The 18,095-nt window shown below is 42.5% G+C and overlaps 1 protein-coding gene across 3 annotated transcripts in view; it reads right to left on the bottom strand.

The window, feature by feature from the left end:
* Positions 1-17,683, bottom strand: part of abat (4-aminobutyrate aminotransferase) — a 37,035-nt gene extending 19,352 nt beyond the window's left edge. For 2 of the 3 annotated variants that reach the window (XM_020925717.2, XM_055152400.1), the window contains exons 1-4: positions 17,560-17,683; positions 7,134-7,228; positions 1,049-1,146; positions 938-967 (exon numbers count right to left, since the gene is read on the bottom strand). In XM_020925717.2, coding sequence (XP_020781376.1) covers positions 938-967; positions 1,049-1,146; positions 7,134-7,200 — 195 coding nt within the window. In that variant the 5' untranslated portion in view covers positions 7,201-7,228; positions 17,560-17,683. Of the gene's footprint in view, positions 1-937; positions 968-1,048; positions 1,147-7,133; positions 7,229-16,577; positions 16,654-17,559 lie in introns of all 3 variants that reach the window. The other variant, XM_055152399.1, reaches the window with a different exon arrangement.
* Positions 17,684-18,095: the final 412 nt, after the last annotated feature.

Below are 18,095 nucleotides of genomic sequence, written 5' to 3'. Positions count from 1 at the left end.
AGACTACTCACACATAAGAAACACATTTATCTGACAATATGAACACAAAATGCAGGTGTTGTCATACATCATGATTGTGTAAATGAGTCGTGTTTTGGTCTTTGATTACAGGAGTCTGGTGATATGAGCACCACAGTTTTCTAACACAGAAGTGTACGGACTAGTTTCTTTTATGAAGTTGTTTGGATGAATATTGGTTGTGTCGTCTGACCAGACAACTTATTTTGAACTAAACTTGAGCATCCACTCCTAATCCTTTCTTATGCTACTGTTGCCAAGGTGAGTAAAGTGTTAGAGCAGTCTCACACCTGGATGACCGACCGCTGATGGTCGCTAGGCAACAGTCATGGAATTATGTCTTATGTCACATCTGCTGCCCATGTAAAACTTCACCAAAATGGTCAAGGGAAGTGACATATGCACTTTAAGCACACTATATTAAAACAACCTCTGAAGGCGATCACACACCACAGGATCTTTCAGTCTTCAGCCATTATTAAACGTGAGACAAAAAGCACACACCACAGACATGAGAAGAACTGAATGACACTTTAAATCCCTAAGAGCAAAGCCTGCAGTGAAAAGACAGCACACTATAAGCTCAAAGTTGTGAGAGTATCTCACATTGCATATGAAGACCCAAATCAGGTGGCACCTCCCCGAATCAAGGGAGAACCAAATCAGAATCATGAATAATGGCACCGCTTTATGAAGATATGGCTGACAGAAAAGAGATAGAAACTCTGCACAAGTTTTTGTGTCAAATGGATATGTCCAATAATAACACAGATATGAACCATACCAGGTCAACAAATCTGCACAGACATCCTGCCTGAGAGCTCTGACCCAGCTCCAGCTCAGGTTAAACTACAGGGATTCTACAGTGTGCTGAAGTCACATGACTTATACCTCCTTTAATCCTCCCATCCTCTCTTACCTGGATCTCTCCCAGTTGCTTGAGCAGTGCCTACAGACAGAACACAGATAGGGTTACATTTTGCTCAGATGTCCTGCCCTGGTGTAGGCGGTGTGGAGGTGGGGGCAGTACCTGAGAGCGGGGCCCTGGCACCGGGGTCTTCATGGATGGTCCGTCGTAGTCCCAGTCCATCTGAGCCTGAGGAGCAGCCTTACTCACACGTCTGCAGCCTGTGGGGCACACAGAGGGCACAGAGGGCTTTACTGACCATTGCCACGCAGGGGCATCATGCAGCTACTCAAATGGCAATTTCACATTTTTGTCATTTCACTGTATAAACCAATGGAATAAGGGTTTGACAGTCAAGTCGTGTGTATCATGGCAACCAAAGAGAGAAATCCAGAGCGAGGCTGTAAAAGGTACACGCCCCCTGCAGGTACACGCCCCCTCCCGCCTCAGGGAAAAAAGTATGGTCTGTTATTATTGTTCATGTCTTGATTTAGGAACAAAATAGTGAAATGAAAAACCCCAGGGTTTGAGGAGCCTGACAACCAGTGTTGTGCATGAACGAGTTCAAAAGAACGCGTTCACTGAACACGTTCATTTTTCAGTGAACTTTGAACTGAACGCAACACTTTTGTAAATCAAGAACTTGAACGTGAATTATTCAAATTATGTGTGATGAACGACGTACGTCACTGTTGGGGTTCAATTAAACGTCGGAATTTGTTTTCACCTGACGAGTGACGATCTGCTCGCACTTAACCTCGTGAAACCACAGCCGCGTGTCAACGCGAAGGTGGCTCCGGTTTCTACGCTCGTGTAGAGCGTCAAAAAATAGGATGGATCCTATTTTCTGAAATTTACACACACAGGACGTGCTGCTCCACGCGCGGCTCTATAGTGGTTATGGTTAATATCTTCTCAGTGCTGGGAGTAACGCGTTATAAAAGTAATGAATTACTGTAATGCGTTGCTTTTTGTGCTGTAACGCAGTAATGTTCGGCATTATAGGGAAAAAAGTGGTAATATTTTACTCGGTACAAATGTGAGTAACGCGCGTCACAATGCTTTCTTAACCTGGATTGAAATGGTGGGTTTTTCATTTTTCTTCATACATATTTGCTAAAATCACCGCGATATCAGCAGCGGTGAAACGCCGGTGGTGCGCCCGCGTAGACCGTGATCATGAGCGAAAGGACCGACGCAGAAGTCCGCGCTCCACGGAGCTAAACGCAGCTGACGCCCAATCGCGCTCGCGGGTTTTCTCAGGGGCTTTCCTAGATTCCAAGTTCTAGTCCAGGATTAATCCTGATTTGGTCCTGGTTTAGTCTTGGTTTAGACCTGGTATAGACCTGGTTCAGTTCTGGTTTAGACCTGGTTTAGTCCTGGTTCAGTCCTGGTTTATTATTGGTTCAGTTCTGGTTTAGTCCTGGTTCAGTTCTGGTTTAGTCCTGGTTCAGTCCTGATTTAGTCCTGATTTAGACCTGGTTCAGTCCTGGTTTAGTCCTGGTTTAGACCTGGTTTAGTCCTGGTTCAGTCCATATATGGTGCAAAGGTTCAGCATCTTCAGTTATTTTGGTGAGAGTAACTCAAAAGTGCTGTAATAGTTGTGTAATGTTTTACATTTTAAACACAGTAATATTGTAATGTAACAGATGACTTTGAAATGACAGGAACAAGTCATAAATAACACATCACAGTTTTAAAGTAACTTGTCCAACAGTGTATCTTATAAAGTTGTTGTAAACTAGAAGTCAGTTTGAAAAATCAATGCAGCCTTTTATTTACAGATCTCATCTAAATATAAAATGAATTGAACTTTGAACTAGTTCAAAATTTAAATTGTGAACTATGAACGTGAACTATTCACTTTGAACAAATGTGAACTGAACTTTGAACTATTTTAACTTCTTGGGTTCTTTTTAAAGACAATGCAGTAAAGTGTATTTACCTTGTTGATATGTTTCGGCTGCTGCGAGCCATCTTCAGATTTGTCACCGCTGTTGGTGTTGACGTGTTGTGTATCAGCTGTTGTTACTTCCTGTAGGCGTGGTCAGCCTGATGGACCTGGCAGGTGGCTCAGACTGACCACACCTCCTGCCGCCCGATGTTCTCTGGAGGAGGGTGTCCCAGGTGTGTGAAAGGAGGAACGCGCCGTCATCACAGTTAATGCTGTCCGTGCCTCGTTTCCTGATTTCAATGGCCTCCTTGATCCAGCGTTTGAACTTGTTCAATACGACACGTCACCACCAACACCGGTGACAGTTCTGAAGATGGCTCGCAGCTAGCAGCCGAAACATGTCAACAAGGTAAATACACTTTACTGCATTGTCTTTAAAAAGAACCCAAGAAGTTAAAGTATATAAGAAGACAAAATTAACATCTTTGGCTGAACTTTGAACTAGTTCATGAGAAGTGTGAACTTGCACAACACTGCTGACAACAGCAGTCACAGAGAGAGGAGCCACGGTTTTCCAGTAAAAGTCAATTGCAACCAGAGCTCACCCCCTGCTCAGTTCCTGTTTGGAATAGAGCGGCCAGCACGTTAACTGTGTGCATTTACAAATACAAGTGTGCTTCTACAATACAAGCATTTCTTTTAGTAAAATACATTTGATTTGATAATGATTTTGATATTAAGAAATTGATAGACTCAATATAAATTCTGATTTTCTTTCTTTAGACAATAGAATGTGATTTTCAACATTAAATAGTCTTCTATTCCTTATATGTGTGTGATCCTCAGAGGTGCAGTAGGTTCATGTTTGTCCGTGTGTGTACTAGTCTATGTGCTCTGATACTTGTTCTCATACAGCTCAACATCATTCTAAAGTTATTCGGGAAAGTTTCATTTCTGTCCTGTCATTGGGACTTTTTTTTAATATTGATACTTGAGAAAAATGAGGATCTAGTTCCAATGTGCATGTGCAAATGTTTAGTAGGAGAGTGTGTGCAGCAGTAGTACAACAATAGTGAGCAGAGAATGAGCTAAAGATACAGAAGCACCATAAACATGTCCCTTACAGCCCGTGTGTGTGTGCATTTGTACAGTTACACACAAGAGCCCTGGTTTAGTCTTTCATCACACCAGCAGAGCTTAAAGTCCATACTATAATTGTGAACTTCAGCCCCACAGCAGAACCAGCTCAGACCTGATTCTCCTCTCAAACATTTACTCACGTACCCAGAAGGCAACAGGCTGCACTTTATGAATGGAGATAGAAATAGGTCATGGTAGAATAATACGAGCTCATCTTTATGAAGAGATGTGTGCCAGTCCTGTTTTCACCCACACAAACACAAACACAAACACAAACACAAACACAGACACAGACACAGGAAAACACTCCATACTTAATACTCATTCCAATACCACAATTATTATAAAAACACTTTCTTTAGACAAAATTATATGATTTTCAACATTAAATGGTGTCCCATGTGTGTTATATGTGTGTAATCCTCAGAGGTGCAGTAGGTTCATGTTGGTCCATGTGTGTACTAGTCTATGTGCTCTTCCACCTGTACAGATACAGCTCCAGATCATCAGGACAGGCTCACTTCTGGCCTGTCAATGGGACTTTTTTAGTATCAAAACCTGCTAGGGAGGAGACAAGATCGTGTGAGACCAAACTGCCACAAGACTGCGCACTCATGAGAAAAATGATCTTGTGAGATTTCTCTTCCAGGTTTTTACATCTGGATTTGAAGAAACCATGGAGTTAAGTACTACTGAGTTACTGAGAAGCTGTATTCTCAAAAAGCAGAGCTACAATGACAGCAAAAATATTAAATAAAGTAAATCAAGTAAATCAGGCTAGGGGTGTAACTGTACACAAAAATCACAGTTCAGTATGTACCTCAGTTCATTTTCGGTACAGTATGTGAGCAAAATGCAAAACCATTTGCTTGTTGTTTATTTGTGTGTTTTTTAAACCAACTATTTGTTTTAACCTTATACAAACAGGAAAATAAAATAAATGCAAAGTGCTGCCTGGTAATGCTAATAAGTTAAATAAAATATTCTCAAATAAGCGACAAATCTTTGAAGTATTACTTTTGAAAAAGTAAAGTGCAGCACTAACAGCATGAAGTTTTGCTCAATCTTCAGATTTTTGGCCAGAAAAAACAATGTCCCCAGAGTCTGAAAATACCACTGGACACAGAGGTTGCGGGCATGGGGGGGTTCCGTGTCAGTGAAAGGCGAAAGTGAGGATTGTGGAGAGACTACTGCAGTTTTGCAAGGATTCACATGGTTAGGTGTGATGTAGTCATGGGAAACACTGCTCCAATCACAGACGAGTTCCCTCGTGCTGTGTAGCTGCACATGTAGTGGCCAAATGTAAACACACACAAATGGAGCAAATTCACTCGCTCACAGCCCTGCACTGCAACGAAAGTCCCATACCGGAACAGCCTGACATGAATACATGTGCTGTTACACCCCTGGGTGAGGCCAAAATTGGAAACCAGATCATGACATTTATGTACTATAAATAATGTTAAAATCTCGTCTTGTCTCGTACTCATAGATCCAATCTCGTGTGTCGTCTCGTCTCGTCTTGTGGAAAATATATCTTGTCCCACCCCTAATACTTGCTCAAACGAGTATGATGGAGTGGGACAGAAACAGGTTGTAGTAAAACAATATGAGCTCATGTTTATGGAGAGGAGGTACAGATGGTCTGACTCTGACTGGATGAGTTTCTACCCAAAACAAATACAAACACAGAGGAGCTGGTTTAGACTGTGTCAGTGGAGCTGACCCGACCTTACCTTTGTACAATGTGAGCAGGCTATAGCAAAACAGAACTCTAGAAATTATATGCAAACTTTGATAAGATTGCTACCTGAAATTATATGAGAAGCTACATTTCATCCCCTGCAGGACATAGAGCTGTCAAACGTACCAAAAATCTGATACAAACTGACACTAAAACTAGTCATTTGAGCAGGTATCTATGTGAAAAACATCTCATTCTCAGGACAAAAATGAGCCTTTCCTGATGTTGAGCTGCATCAGAACAAGTAGAAGAGCACACAGACTAGTACACATACACGGACCACTGAGAACCTACCTGGACCATTGAGGGATTACACACATACACATAAGGACACATGGAAATAGTAAAGAAAGTACTACCATTTCATGTTGAAAACCACATTCTATTGTCTAAAGAAATTGTGTTTTTATTGTCTTTCTGGATAAGAATCAGTATATTAAAGGTGCATAGTGTAACTTTTCAGTTGGGGGTGACTAGAGTGTGGATTGGGCTGAATTTTTCTGTCCGAGCCCGGCCTGCGTCTGACATGGCAGTGATAGAACCAACCCAAGCCCAACAGGTATTAAGATATTTGTGTCCGAACCCGACCGAACCCAACACAATTAAAATCACACTATTTTCTAGGGTTGTAACGATACATGTACCACGTACATGTTTTGGTACGGGACGTTCGGTTCAGTACAGGGCTGTGCACAAGTGATTTTGTGCAATTTGTGTGTGTTTACATTCAGCCACTACACGTGCAGCCACACAGAAGGCTCAGCTCTTTAATATTCAGGGGGAACTCGTCTGTGATTGGGGTGGCAGGGTTTCCTTGACAACAATTGCCATGGGGGGGAGGGCACACAGAGCAGTTCCCTCGTGAATATTAAAGAGCCGAGCCTTCCATGTAGCTGCACATGTAGTGGCGGAATGTAAACACACATAAATTGAACAAATTCACTCATGCACTGTTACACCCCTAATACATATGGACCTGCCTACACCAGTGCAGATGCTGAAAACTGAAATTTCTTGAAACTATCAATCAAAACTATAACAGTTCATCTTTTCATCCAGAATATCGGCTGAACTGAACCGATATTTTTTAGCTGATATCTGATCCAAAAATTTTTCTGTATCTGTGCTGATATCAGAAACTAATATCCAAAATCAATATTGGATCAATGTGTCCCTAGTTTTGTGTATGATAGTCATTTTTATGGGGGACAAAGATGTGGATGTGGTTGTTAGGCATTTATCTAAAAGGTAGATTCACAAATGTTGAACATGATCACTTCTACTAGTGACTAGACCCAAGAACTCACTGTATTACAACCAAAATCTGCATTTGAACAATATTAATTTTACCTGATCCCCTTCTATGTTCAACATGATTGGCCTGTAGAATGTTGTGACGTCATCTGAAAGCAGCAGTACAGAGGACCTACCTGAGAGTGAGGAGCGCAGGCTGTGCAGGGAGAGGCTGAGCTGGCGTGTAAACAGCAGGGTTGCCATGGTGACGGACAATACAATCACACTACACCTGAGGGCACACAGGAGGGCACAAGGTTACTACATAGTCTTACTCCATTACACAACTGTGGATGAAGAAGAGTATCTGTGTACTGGTACTGTAGGACTGTATCACCATTTTTATTCCACATATTGATTTTCAATTTCAGGTTACATCGCCCAGTATGGCATTACCACCCCACCATGGAGTCAGGCCTGCGGGGGGGGGTCATAGTGCTGTGAGCCAGTTTCAGAGAGAGGCAGGAGTCTGAGCTGTAGCTCACTAACTGAACTCTGGTTAATGCTCTAGCAACCCAGGTCCAGTTGTGATTAAAATCCCTTTCTTAAATTGTAAGACCATAGGATACGTACAGCTCCTTTAAAAAAATCTGAAGAAGAAAGAAGAAGAAGAAGAAAATCTGAGCATGTACATGATTCAAAGATTCAATCTAAAAATGAAAGTGTTTGGATTGAATGTAATCACAGATCTCTTTATCAAACCACACACTGTATGCACACCAAAGTGTCCATGAAGCAGTGCCATACATACATACATACATACATGCATACATACAAACATAAACACACATATGTACATACATACATACACACACACACACATACACGCACACACACACACACATACACGCATACACGCACACACATACACACACACACACACACATACATACGTACGTATGTACATACATCCATACATACATACACACATACATACATACATACATACATACATACATACATACATACATACATACATACAAGCAAACATACATACAAACAAACAAACATACATACAAACAAACCAGTCCAGACCGGGTTCAGGGTCCTCCTCAAGCCCCTGTGTTACACTCTGGAAATCCTCCACCTCCTCCACTGCGCCTCAGTCACAGCACACGCACGCACACACGCACACACGCATGCACACGCACACACACACAGTCACAGCCTTGTGTAACTCAACCAGTCTGAGCCAGTTCAGCATGTTGCCAAGGAACGAGGCGAGCGCCTGTGTGCATCCAAGTGTGTGCGTGTGTGTGTGTGTGTCTGTGCGTGTGTGCGTATGCACATGAGCATGTGCATGTGAGAGTCTCTGTATTGTGTGTATTGTGTGTGTGTGCGCGTGTGTGTGTGTGTGTGTTAGTGTGTGTGTTATCACATTGTGTGGTCAGTGTGTATAGTCTGTACAGTATGGTTGGGGATCAGTGTGACTCATGGACACAAACATGTCCCCATGACAGAAATGTTGAAAATTCATTCTTCATTCATCGGGTTAAAGAAGCTGAAGTAAAGTTCAGACGTGGGGAAAGCCATGAAGATTTGGTAAGCAGTGACTATGGTTAAAGGAGTTGTGTACTCTACACTCTTACTGTTTTTCAAAATAATTCCATTCACAACTAAATCTGTGTCTCCAGAGCCTTCACCTGCAGACAGAGACACATCCAAGTTTGTTTCATTCTCAGTTTATGGACAGGCCTCATGTGAAAGATCAGAATCTCCAGAATTCCCTCCCTGAGCTGCAGAGGCTGCACTAGCACTGACTCATGACAGGTGCAGGGGCTGGAGTTTAGATCAGAGACAGACATTTTAGCTCAGTAGTTATCAGTAAATGTTGTATTTGATTGATTGATGTTCCCGAAAAGATAAGAAACCCAATATATGAGCATGCGAGAGCTATGTCTGAGTTTGCGCATGCGAGCGCGCGCATGTGGATGGGTCAGCTTCCCTTTGTGCCTGAGATTACATAAGAGGACACAACAAAGCAGACTGCAGCCATCTCCATCACAGAGCACATGTAGTCCTGGTTTAGTCCTGGTTAAGTCCTGGTTAAGGTTTGGTATTGCTAAAGTCTTTGTTGCGTCCTGACTTAGTCCTCCTTTAGACCTAATCCAGTTCTGGTCCATCCCCAGTGTAGTCCTGATACAGTCCTGGTTTAGTCTTGGTTCAGTCCTAGTTCAGTCCTGGTTCATTCAGGTCAGGTTCGGTCACTTTATTTGTGCCTGTAGGTAAATTTGGGCAGATCCTACATTCCACATTTCATTCATCCACATTATGAACAATAAACACAAAAAACACAATTACAAAATAAAGTATGACACTGTTCCAGTGCTGAATTAGTCTGATTCATCAGCCGCTTTCACTTCGTAGAAACCGTATGACCTGGCATTGTTAGGATTCATTCACTCGACGATAGGTGGGTACTTTTTTTCATTTAACCACTCTCTGCTATTTGGTCGTGATGTATATAAAGCGTCGCTAACGGGGTTAACTGGTATATTAAGCTTTTTCCAAATCCTGTAGGAAGAAGGACAATAACGTCTTTCCCATTGATAAAATTCACCAAACATTCTTTTTGTTCTGGATTTAAATCCCCGATCTCGTTCAGTCCTGGGTCGGTCCTGGTTCGGTTGTATTTAGGAGCACAGTGCACAGAGCAGAGTCCTGTAGAGTTGAGCTTATGTGATCATGTGTGGCTTTACTAAATGTAACCCAGGTCTAAAAACGTGCCTAACTGCGTCAAATAAAATATTTATTTATTATTTCTACCTGTACGTAAACCACGTAAAGTCACGTGCCGCTACGCACACATGGCGTGCGATCCTCCAATCAAATTTCTCGCAGTACCCGATACAAGCCTCCTGTGCCTGCTCTCCCTCATTCAGGAGTTGGGGAGAGGAGCCACAGGACTGCTGTACAGAGGTCTCATATCACTGCAGAAGACGTGTTCTAGCCGTGCAACCATTTCGCAGTGGGATTGGCCAGGTGTGCCCCCATTGGGTGCAAAACCCCCCTTCGATGGCGAGCTAGAACAGCCCATGAACCCACGTGAACCATATCATCGTTACCATCATCCCTTCTGCGGTCTGGTAGGAGGCTGTACAGCCAGTCGCTCCCCACCCTGTTTCTACCCACTACTCGCTCCTACTGTTTTGCGCTTAAGGACAATTCAAACCCTCAGTCAAAAATTCTGGACTCTCCTACTCACCTTGTGGAAAGCGAGTTGGTGACGGTACTGCTATTGCAGTAAGCGTGTTGGAAAAAAAAACAAAAATCACTGGACTGTACTGTTAAACTCTTTTATATGGTTACACATTCATTATAAGGAAATTTGTAAATGTACCTGAATATTACTGGTATCAAGCTTGATTATTAATCTGCAGAATTGTAAATATTGTTTTTTGTTGTTGTTCACTATAAGCACTGTTAATACATGGCATCAGCCACTAAATCATAATTTTCTGACTCAGTATTATTCTGTCACACACCTCCCAGAGCCGATACCTTCTTCTTCTGATCTAGCCTACAATAATCCTTATTTCCTTTTGGCAAGCATCATCATATATGCTACATAAACAAAACTGGGAGAATTGAAGACTTAGTTTAATTCAACTAACAAACAAAATCATTTCATGGCTTATTTTTCAAAAAAGAAATCCATTTGAATATTGTTCATGCAAACTACATTTTGACATAGAATGGTGCATCATGCATTTCACAGCCAAATCTACTTCATAAACCAAACTTCGCTAGAATCATGTGGATCATTGCAGACCTGGAACTGCCAACCTTTAAACTAAAGGTAAAAGGAGCTGTTCACTTGAAAAATACCACTTCATGACATCACAAGGTGGAACAGAGCATTTAGATCTTTAGAGATGTAAACAGGCTAATAATTACGTGTTACTCAAACATGTGTGAATGAAACAAAACAAGTCCATGTCTGTTTTTGAGGAGATAAGAGCATCAGCACGTGTTAAAGTGCACACTTGAGTTGTGTGTGACGACCTTTGACCCTTATCACACTTGTGTGTTTAAAGGGAGGGGTTTGTGTCTTAATGCTAATGCTGAGTTTGAGGCAGAATAAATAATAAAACAAAACAAGGGCACAAACTGAAGTGCACTACATATAAAAAACATTTAGATAATCTTTCAGTTCATTGTGAGTGCTTGTGAGCTGGCTAGTGCACTGCTGGACACAGACACTCGTGAAGAGAATATTGATTTAATAATGCTCAGAATATGTTCATCTAATAGACGACTGTGGCGAGAGACGGACATACGGATGATGCTGAACCGCTGTAGCATCTGTAACTTCACATTTCACTATGGTGGCCAGCAAGTGCAAAACACTTTTACATTTTACAACACACATTAACACACATTAAGTCTGAAAACAGAATTACATTTAAAATACACCTTGAAAACAAATTCCAAGTTTCATAAAACACATTTGCAAATGAGCAAAAAAATTTACAAAACACGAAACATTTGTTCAAGCGCCGAGATAAATTTACATGTGGCAAAAACACAAATACAAACCCTCAAAACAAATGAACAAGAACGTTCTTGGTGGAAAGGGAATGTTCTTAAAAGTGGAAATGATGAACAACCATAATGTTACTTTTGCTCAGGAGAAGTTCACTAATGTTTTATCTTTCTTATCTTGATAGTTTGTGGACAGAATATGTCCTTTGTGGAGCTTGTTGGTTGAAGATTTGGTGAATACGTAAGACATTTTGCCATTGAAAAGCATTAACTGGAAGTTACGTTTCCTGACACGGTGGCACTTCCGGCTGTTGTCAAAACGTCTTTGTGTTTCAGGGGTTTGTATTTGTGTTTTTGCCACATGTAAATTTGTCTGGGAGTGTTTTGTGTTTTGTAAATTTGTTTGCAGATTTGCAAATGTGTTTTATGAAATGTAAATTTGTTTTCAAGATGTAAATGTGTATTTTAATTGTAATTTTGTTTTCAAACTTATTAACGTGAATTGTGAAATATATAAGTGTTTTGCACTTGCCAGCCACCGTATTTCACAGACCAACAAATGTAGAAATAATGTTCAACTGAGTTTGAGCAAAGAAGGAGAAATTCTGTCCATCATCTGACACACGGGGAGGGCATCTGACACACGGGGACATTATGTGGGCTACAGTAGATCATTAAACAGTGGATGGAGTTTGATTGTATTTTATCTGGTGGCTGATGAGAGCAGAGTCCTCATGTGACCGGGCAGGACTCACTCAGGGTCAAACCTGCTTTAGTCCTGGTTCTGAAGTGCTTTAGTCCTGGTTCTGAAGTGCTTTAGTCCTGGTTCTGAAGTGCTTTAGTCCTGGTTCTGAAGTGCTTTAGTCCTGGTTCTGAAGTGGTTTAGTCTTGGTTCAGTTCCACTTTGGTCCTTACATCTGTTTAGTTTAGACTTACTGCATTTGTTCTATTAGACCTAGTTTAGTCCTTTTTTTAGTCCTGGTTTAATCCTGGTTTAATCTTGGTTCAGTTCTGCTCAGTAATGGTTGAGTCCAGGACAGTTCCATCAGGAAATGTTTCTGGATGAGAAGTGAGTATCAGTATCAGTGAAATCCTTCAGCTGATGTGCTGCTTTGGCCTTTTGATGTAATAAGACTATTTACAGACTCATGTAAGTCGAGACAAGTCTCTGGTCGCCTGTTGGTTAATAGAGGTGTAACGGTGCATGTATTCATGCTGAACTGTTCCTACACGAGACGTTTGGTTCGGTGTGTTTACATTTGGTCAGTTCAGGTGCAGCTACATGGAGGCTCGGGTCTTTAATAAGAACTCATCCGCTTTATGGTTAGGGTGACCGCCATCACAACAACTACAGTCAAAACTACAGTCATCACGCCCTGGTCCTAATTCATCTTTTGCTGGAACGAAATCTTTGCCCTCCCCGCAGATGTGCACTTACTGCAAACACTGAGGACAAGTTGTTTTTTTCTGGTCAAAAATCTGAAGACTGAGTAAAACTTCAGGCTGTTAGTGCTGCACTTTACTTTTGGAAAAGTTTTGTTAACTGTTTACAAGGAATTTTATTTTTTATAATATTTCAAACATTTGTGGCTTATTTGAGAATATTTTATTGAACTTATTAGTATTACCAAGCAGCACTTTGCATTTATTTTATTTTCCTGTTTGTATAATGTTAAAAGAAATGGTTGGTTTAATAAACACACAAATAAACAACAAGCAAATGGTTTTGCATTTTGGTCCCAAACTGTACTGAAAATGAACCGAGGTACAAAACTGTGATTTTTGTACCATTAACACCCCTATTGGTTAATACTGGGTATCGGCCAATACCCAGGATTATCAGTATCATATAAGAGTAGAAAAAGCTGGATGGATGCATCCCTAGTTTAGTCCTGGTTCAGTCCTGGTTCAGTCCTGGTTCAGTCCTGGTTCAGTCCTGGTTTAGTCCTGGTTTAGTCCTGGTTTAGTCCAGGTTCAGTCCAGGTTCAGTCCAGGTTTAGTCCTGGTATAGTATAATACTGTATATTAATAGTGGTTCTTGCAGGAGACAGTGCTATAGAGACATCTGTTAAACACAGCAGTGAGGGTCAGACCTGGTCAGTGTGTGGCCCACATCCGACTCACACGCACACACGCACACACACACACACACACACACACAGTGACACACACACAGTGACACACTGAGCCTCCAGAGGTGCAGTACTGTGTGGGCCTCAGGGGTGAGTGAGTACTGTTAAACACCTCTGTGGCACAGGGCACAAGTACTACACCAGCCCTCAGGGAGACAGTAATTCATCTGAGTAAACATGACTAATGCACCATTCACATAATCCCTGACTCATTAAAGACGAGCTATTACACTTCTGTAACACAGAACATGTTTACATCACCATGTGACCTTTGACACTTTGACTGAACCCAACCTGCTACTGCTACTGCTACTGCTACTGCTGCTGCTGCTGCTGCTGCTGCTGCTGCTGCTACCACTACTACTACTACTACTACTGCTACTGCTGCTGCTACTGCTGCTGCTGCTACTACTACTACTACTACTACTACTACAGTCCCTGACAAAAGTCTTGTCGCTTATCCATTTTGTAGAAACAAAAGCTTATAACCTGACTTTAAATTAATCAATTGGTTTTAGAAATGTCTCATATTTAAAGCTAAAACCCTCCCAAATTATGCTCAATATACTAAAATAAATTTGCTTCACTGAAGAAAGACTGATCATTTAATGAACACAGAAAGGTCAGATTTTGGCAAGACAAAAGTCTTGTCACCTTGTCATATGATGCACCCAATCCTAGATTACAGCCTCACCTGTGATCAGTTACTGATCAATCAATTAGTGGGTGTGTATAAAAGGAACCCCAGCACACCAGACCTTCACATCAAATGCAACTTGACCTCTGACAACATGCCTAAGATCCACCCTGAGACCAAAGCGTTAATTATCAAGAGGCTGAAGACCAGATCCACTGCTGAGGTGGTGACACCTTCAATGTGTCTCAGCGTCAAGTACAAAGAAGAAGAAAAAGATCTGAAATGACTGGAGATGTTTTTGACAAGCCCAGGTCCGGCAGACCCCGCAAGACAACTGACATTTGTTGATTCAAAAATCCAAGGCCAGCCCCTTTTCCACTGCAGCAGAGCTCCACCAGGCCTGGTCACCTCAAGTCCCTGTGTCAACCAGAACAGTTTGTAGAATTCTGTCTCAAAATGGCCTCCATGGTCAAATCAGTGCACAGAAACCAGCACTAAACAAAAGGCAATTAAAAAACCGTGTGGCATTTGCCAAGGCCCACAGCCTGCTAAAAGGATGGACACTGGAAAAGTGGCAGAAGGTGGATTTCTCAGATGAATCCTCGGTTGAATTACATCACAGCCGCCGCAAATATTGCAGGAGACCTACTGGAGCCACATGGATCCAAGATTCACAGAGAAAACAGTTAAGTTTGGTGGCGGAAAAATCATGGTCTGGGGTTACATCCAGTATGGGGGTGTGCGAGACATTTGCAGGGTGGAAGGCAATATCAATAGCCTAAAATATCAGGAAGTATTAACTACCTCTTACATTCCCAACCATAAAAGGGGTCAAATTTTGAAGCAGGATGGTGCTTCATCGCATACTTCTATCTCTACATCAAAGTTTCTCAAGGCGAAGAAGATCAAGGTGCTCCAGGACTGGCCAGTCCAGTCACCAGACATGAACATCATTGAACATGTCTGAGGTAGAATGAAAGAGGAAGCATGGAAGGCAAAACCAAAGAACCTTGATGAACTCTGGGAGGCATGTAAGACTGCATTCTTTGCTATTCCTCATGACTTCATCAACAAATTGTATGAATCATTGTTGAACCGCATGGATGCAGTCCTTCAAGCTCATGGAAGTCATACAAGATATTAAATATGGATCTCACAGCACCACTACTTAATTCACTGACGTTATGCAACATATTTTTGTATTTGAAGTAAATTATTTGTTCAATTGTCTGTAGGCGACAAGACTTTTGTCTTGCCAAAATCTGACCTTTCTGTGTTCATTAAATGATCAATCTTTCTTCAGTGAAGCAAATTTATTTTAGTATATTGAGCATAATTTGGGAGGGTTTTAGCTTTCATATGAGACATTTCTAAAACCAATTGATTAATTTAAAGTCAGGTTATAAGCTTTTGTTTCTACAAAATGGATAAGCGACAAGACTTTTGTCAGGGACTGTACAACTGCTACTGCTGCTACTACTGCTACTACTACTGCTACTGCTACTGCTACTGCTGCTGCTGCTGACACGGATTGTCACAAGTGCTGAAAATCATATACTTGATGCTAAAACTAGTACTGAAGGTAGATACTCATTTAAGGAGGTATCGATACTAAAACTATCCCATTGACAGGACAGAAATGAACCTTTCCTGAATGTGTTGAGAATGATGTTGAGTTGTATGAGAATAAGTGTCAGAGCACATAGACTAGTACACACCCATGGACCAACATGAACCTACTGCACCACTGACCATTACACACATATAACACACATGAGAAGAGAAAAGAAAGTACAAACATTTAATGTTAAAAATCACAGTATATTGTCTAGAAGAAAGATGGTTTCTCTCAGTATCAGTATCAAGTATTGAGTCTATTCCTTAATATCTATAGTAACCCTTTAGACTTTGTGATATAACACAATGAATGCACAGAGCTGCAGCATGGCTGGAAGCAGGGCCCCGGGCTCAGGCTGACCTGCTTCTATATCTCCTCTCTCCTCTCTCTGTCTAACCTCTCTCCTCTCTCCTCCCTCTGTCTCTAATCTCTCTGTATCTCCTCTCTCCTTGCACTCCTTCATTCCCTTGTTCTATTACCCCAACTCCTCCACTCCTCTCTCCCTTCATTACAAGAACTATTTGCTTAACTATTAAGCCTTAACTACCTGCGTAGCTTAACTGAAGTAAACACGAAATTGCATCAGAGGGGGTTTATCATCCACGCATGTTTAAGCAATCTAGCGATCTCTCACCCAACCTCCCACATGACAGTTCTCTATAAATACACAAAAACATGATACAAAACTGCACAGAGCAACTTGACAAACCTGGTGTGATGTGCAGGAGTTTCATTAGTGGGACGCACACTGATTGTGTAGTGATCGTGCTCTGAAGGGGGAGTGACTTAATGCAGAGAGAAAAAGGGGGGAAAGAGTTAAAATGTTATTTAAAAAAATAATAAAATCACCTCTAAAAGCCCAATGACAACAAACAGATAACGACGGAGCCAGACCTCGACACACTCTGGCTCCTCTCACAGAAAAAAGTCTGACTCTGCCACTGCTCCATCTTCTCTGCTTTCTCTCTCTCTTTCTCACTCTCTACCTCCTCCTCTTGTATTCCTCTTTCAACATCTTTCATCCTTTTTCCCACATCCATCACTGCCCTTGTTCTTCTCTTCCTTATCTTTCCTTCCAGCCCCCCTCTCTCTCCTCGGCTCACACACTCAAAAGGCGAGGAGGTTTCACAACATTCAGTCCGTCTTGTTTACTTCCTCGGGCTGCAGATCTTCTCCAGCTTCAGCGCAAACAGCTCAAATAAGGAGTGAAGGCGCGCGAGTCACGGTGACAAACCCGAGCCGCACTGACACCAGAACTCATCAGAACTCACCAGACCACTGCCCAGAACACATGGGCTCTCTACATCTACTCTCATACAGGGCTAATTACGCAATGTTAATCATCTGTCTACATTAACATATTGCTCCACTTTGTTGCATAAGCTGCAGCCTGGATGCCCGCAGCTGCACACGCGCTTTGGATGTGAAAGAGCCGTCTAAGAACCGGTTCTGACTGGATCTGTCCGGCTCTCGGGTTATAGATTACTCGGGCAGCTCTCCACCGCCACAGCGACACACGCACCAGACCGTCCGGACTGCGGAGGATGTGCGCGCGGACACGCCGCTCCTACGGCACATCAGTGAGCGCGCGGGCTGTAGCCGGCGGTAGGCCTACGGTACGAGGCGCGGGGCTTCGTGCCCGAGCTCCTCGCGGGAGGTGAGGTGCAGAGCGGACAAACGGACTCACGTACCCCCGGAGTCCAGCGACGAGCGGCAGTCACACCAGCGGCACCACGTTCTGCGCGCGGCTCCAGTGTGCGCGCACCGCTGCGGCCTGGCGCTACATCTGAGCTGACTCCGCCCACTGACGAGGGGAGGGGCGTCAGGAGGTCACGCCCCCAAAGCTCAGGGGTCACAAAAACATCGAGAGCAAAGCTGGACATGATGATGGTCTATTGAAGAAGAAGGTGAATCCATAATGACACGGGCCGTGGTTTCAGATCACATGATGCTCTAGAGTCAAATGCACAGGGCCTATTGTAACGTGCTGTTTGTCTGCCAGCCTCAACCACATCACCTTCTGGAACAGAACAATGAGGCAGGTCAGGTCAGGTCAGGCTGCTGTGGGGCCGGACACTTCAGGAGTCTAGTGTCTGACTGTGATCAGGAGCACTGGAGGACTTCTCTAATCTTATGAAAATATGGCCTACATCATCAAGTACATACTCAAGTAGAACACTGTTCTAGAATCTGAAGGTCCCATGTGGTTCAGTCTGGGGGGCTTTCA

Source organism: Boleophthalmus pectinirostris, unplaced genomic scaffold, assembly GCF_026225935.1.
Source record: "Boleophthalmus pectinirostris isolate CB_2022bp ecotype Guang Dong unplaced genomic scaffold, ASM2622593v1 HiC_scaffold_17, whole genome shotgun sequence".
NCBI classification, from domain to species: Eukaryota; Metazoa; Chordata; class Actinopteri; order Gobiiformes; family Gobiidae; genus Boleophthalmus; species Boleophthalmus pectinirostris.
This window is presented reverse-complemented; position numbering and strand designations above follow the sequence as displayed.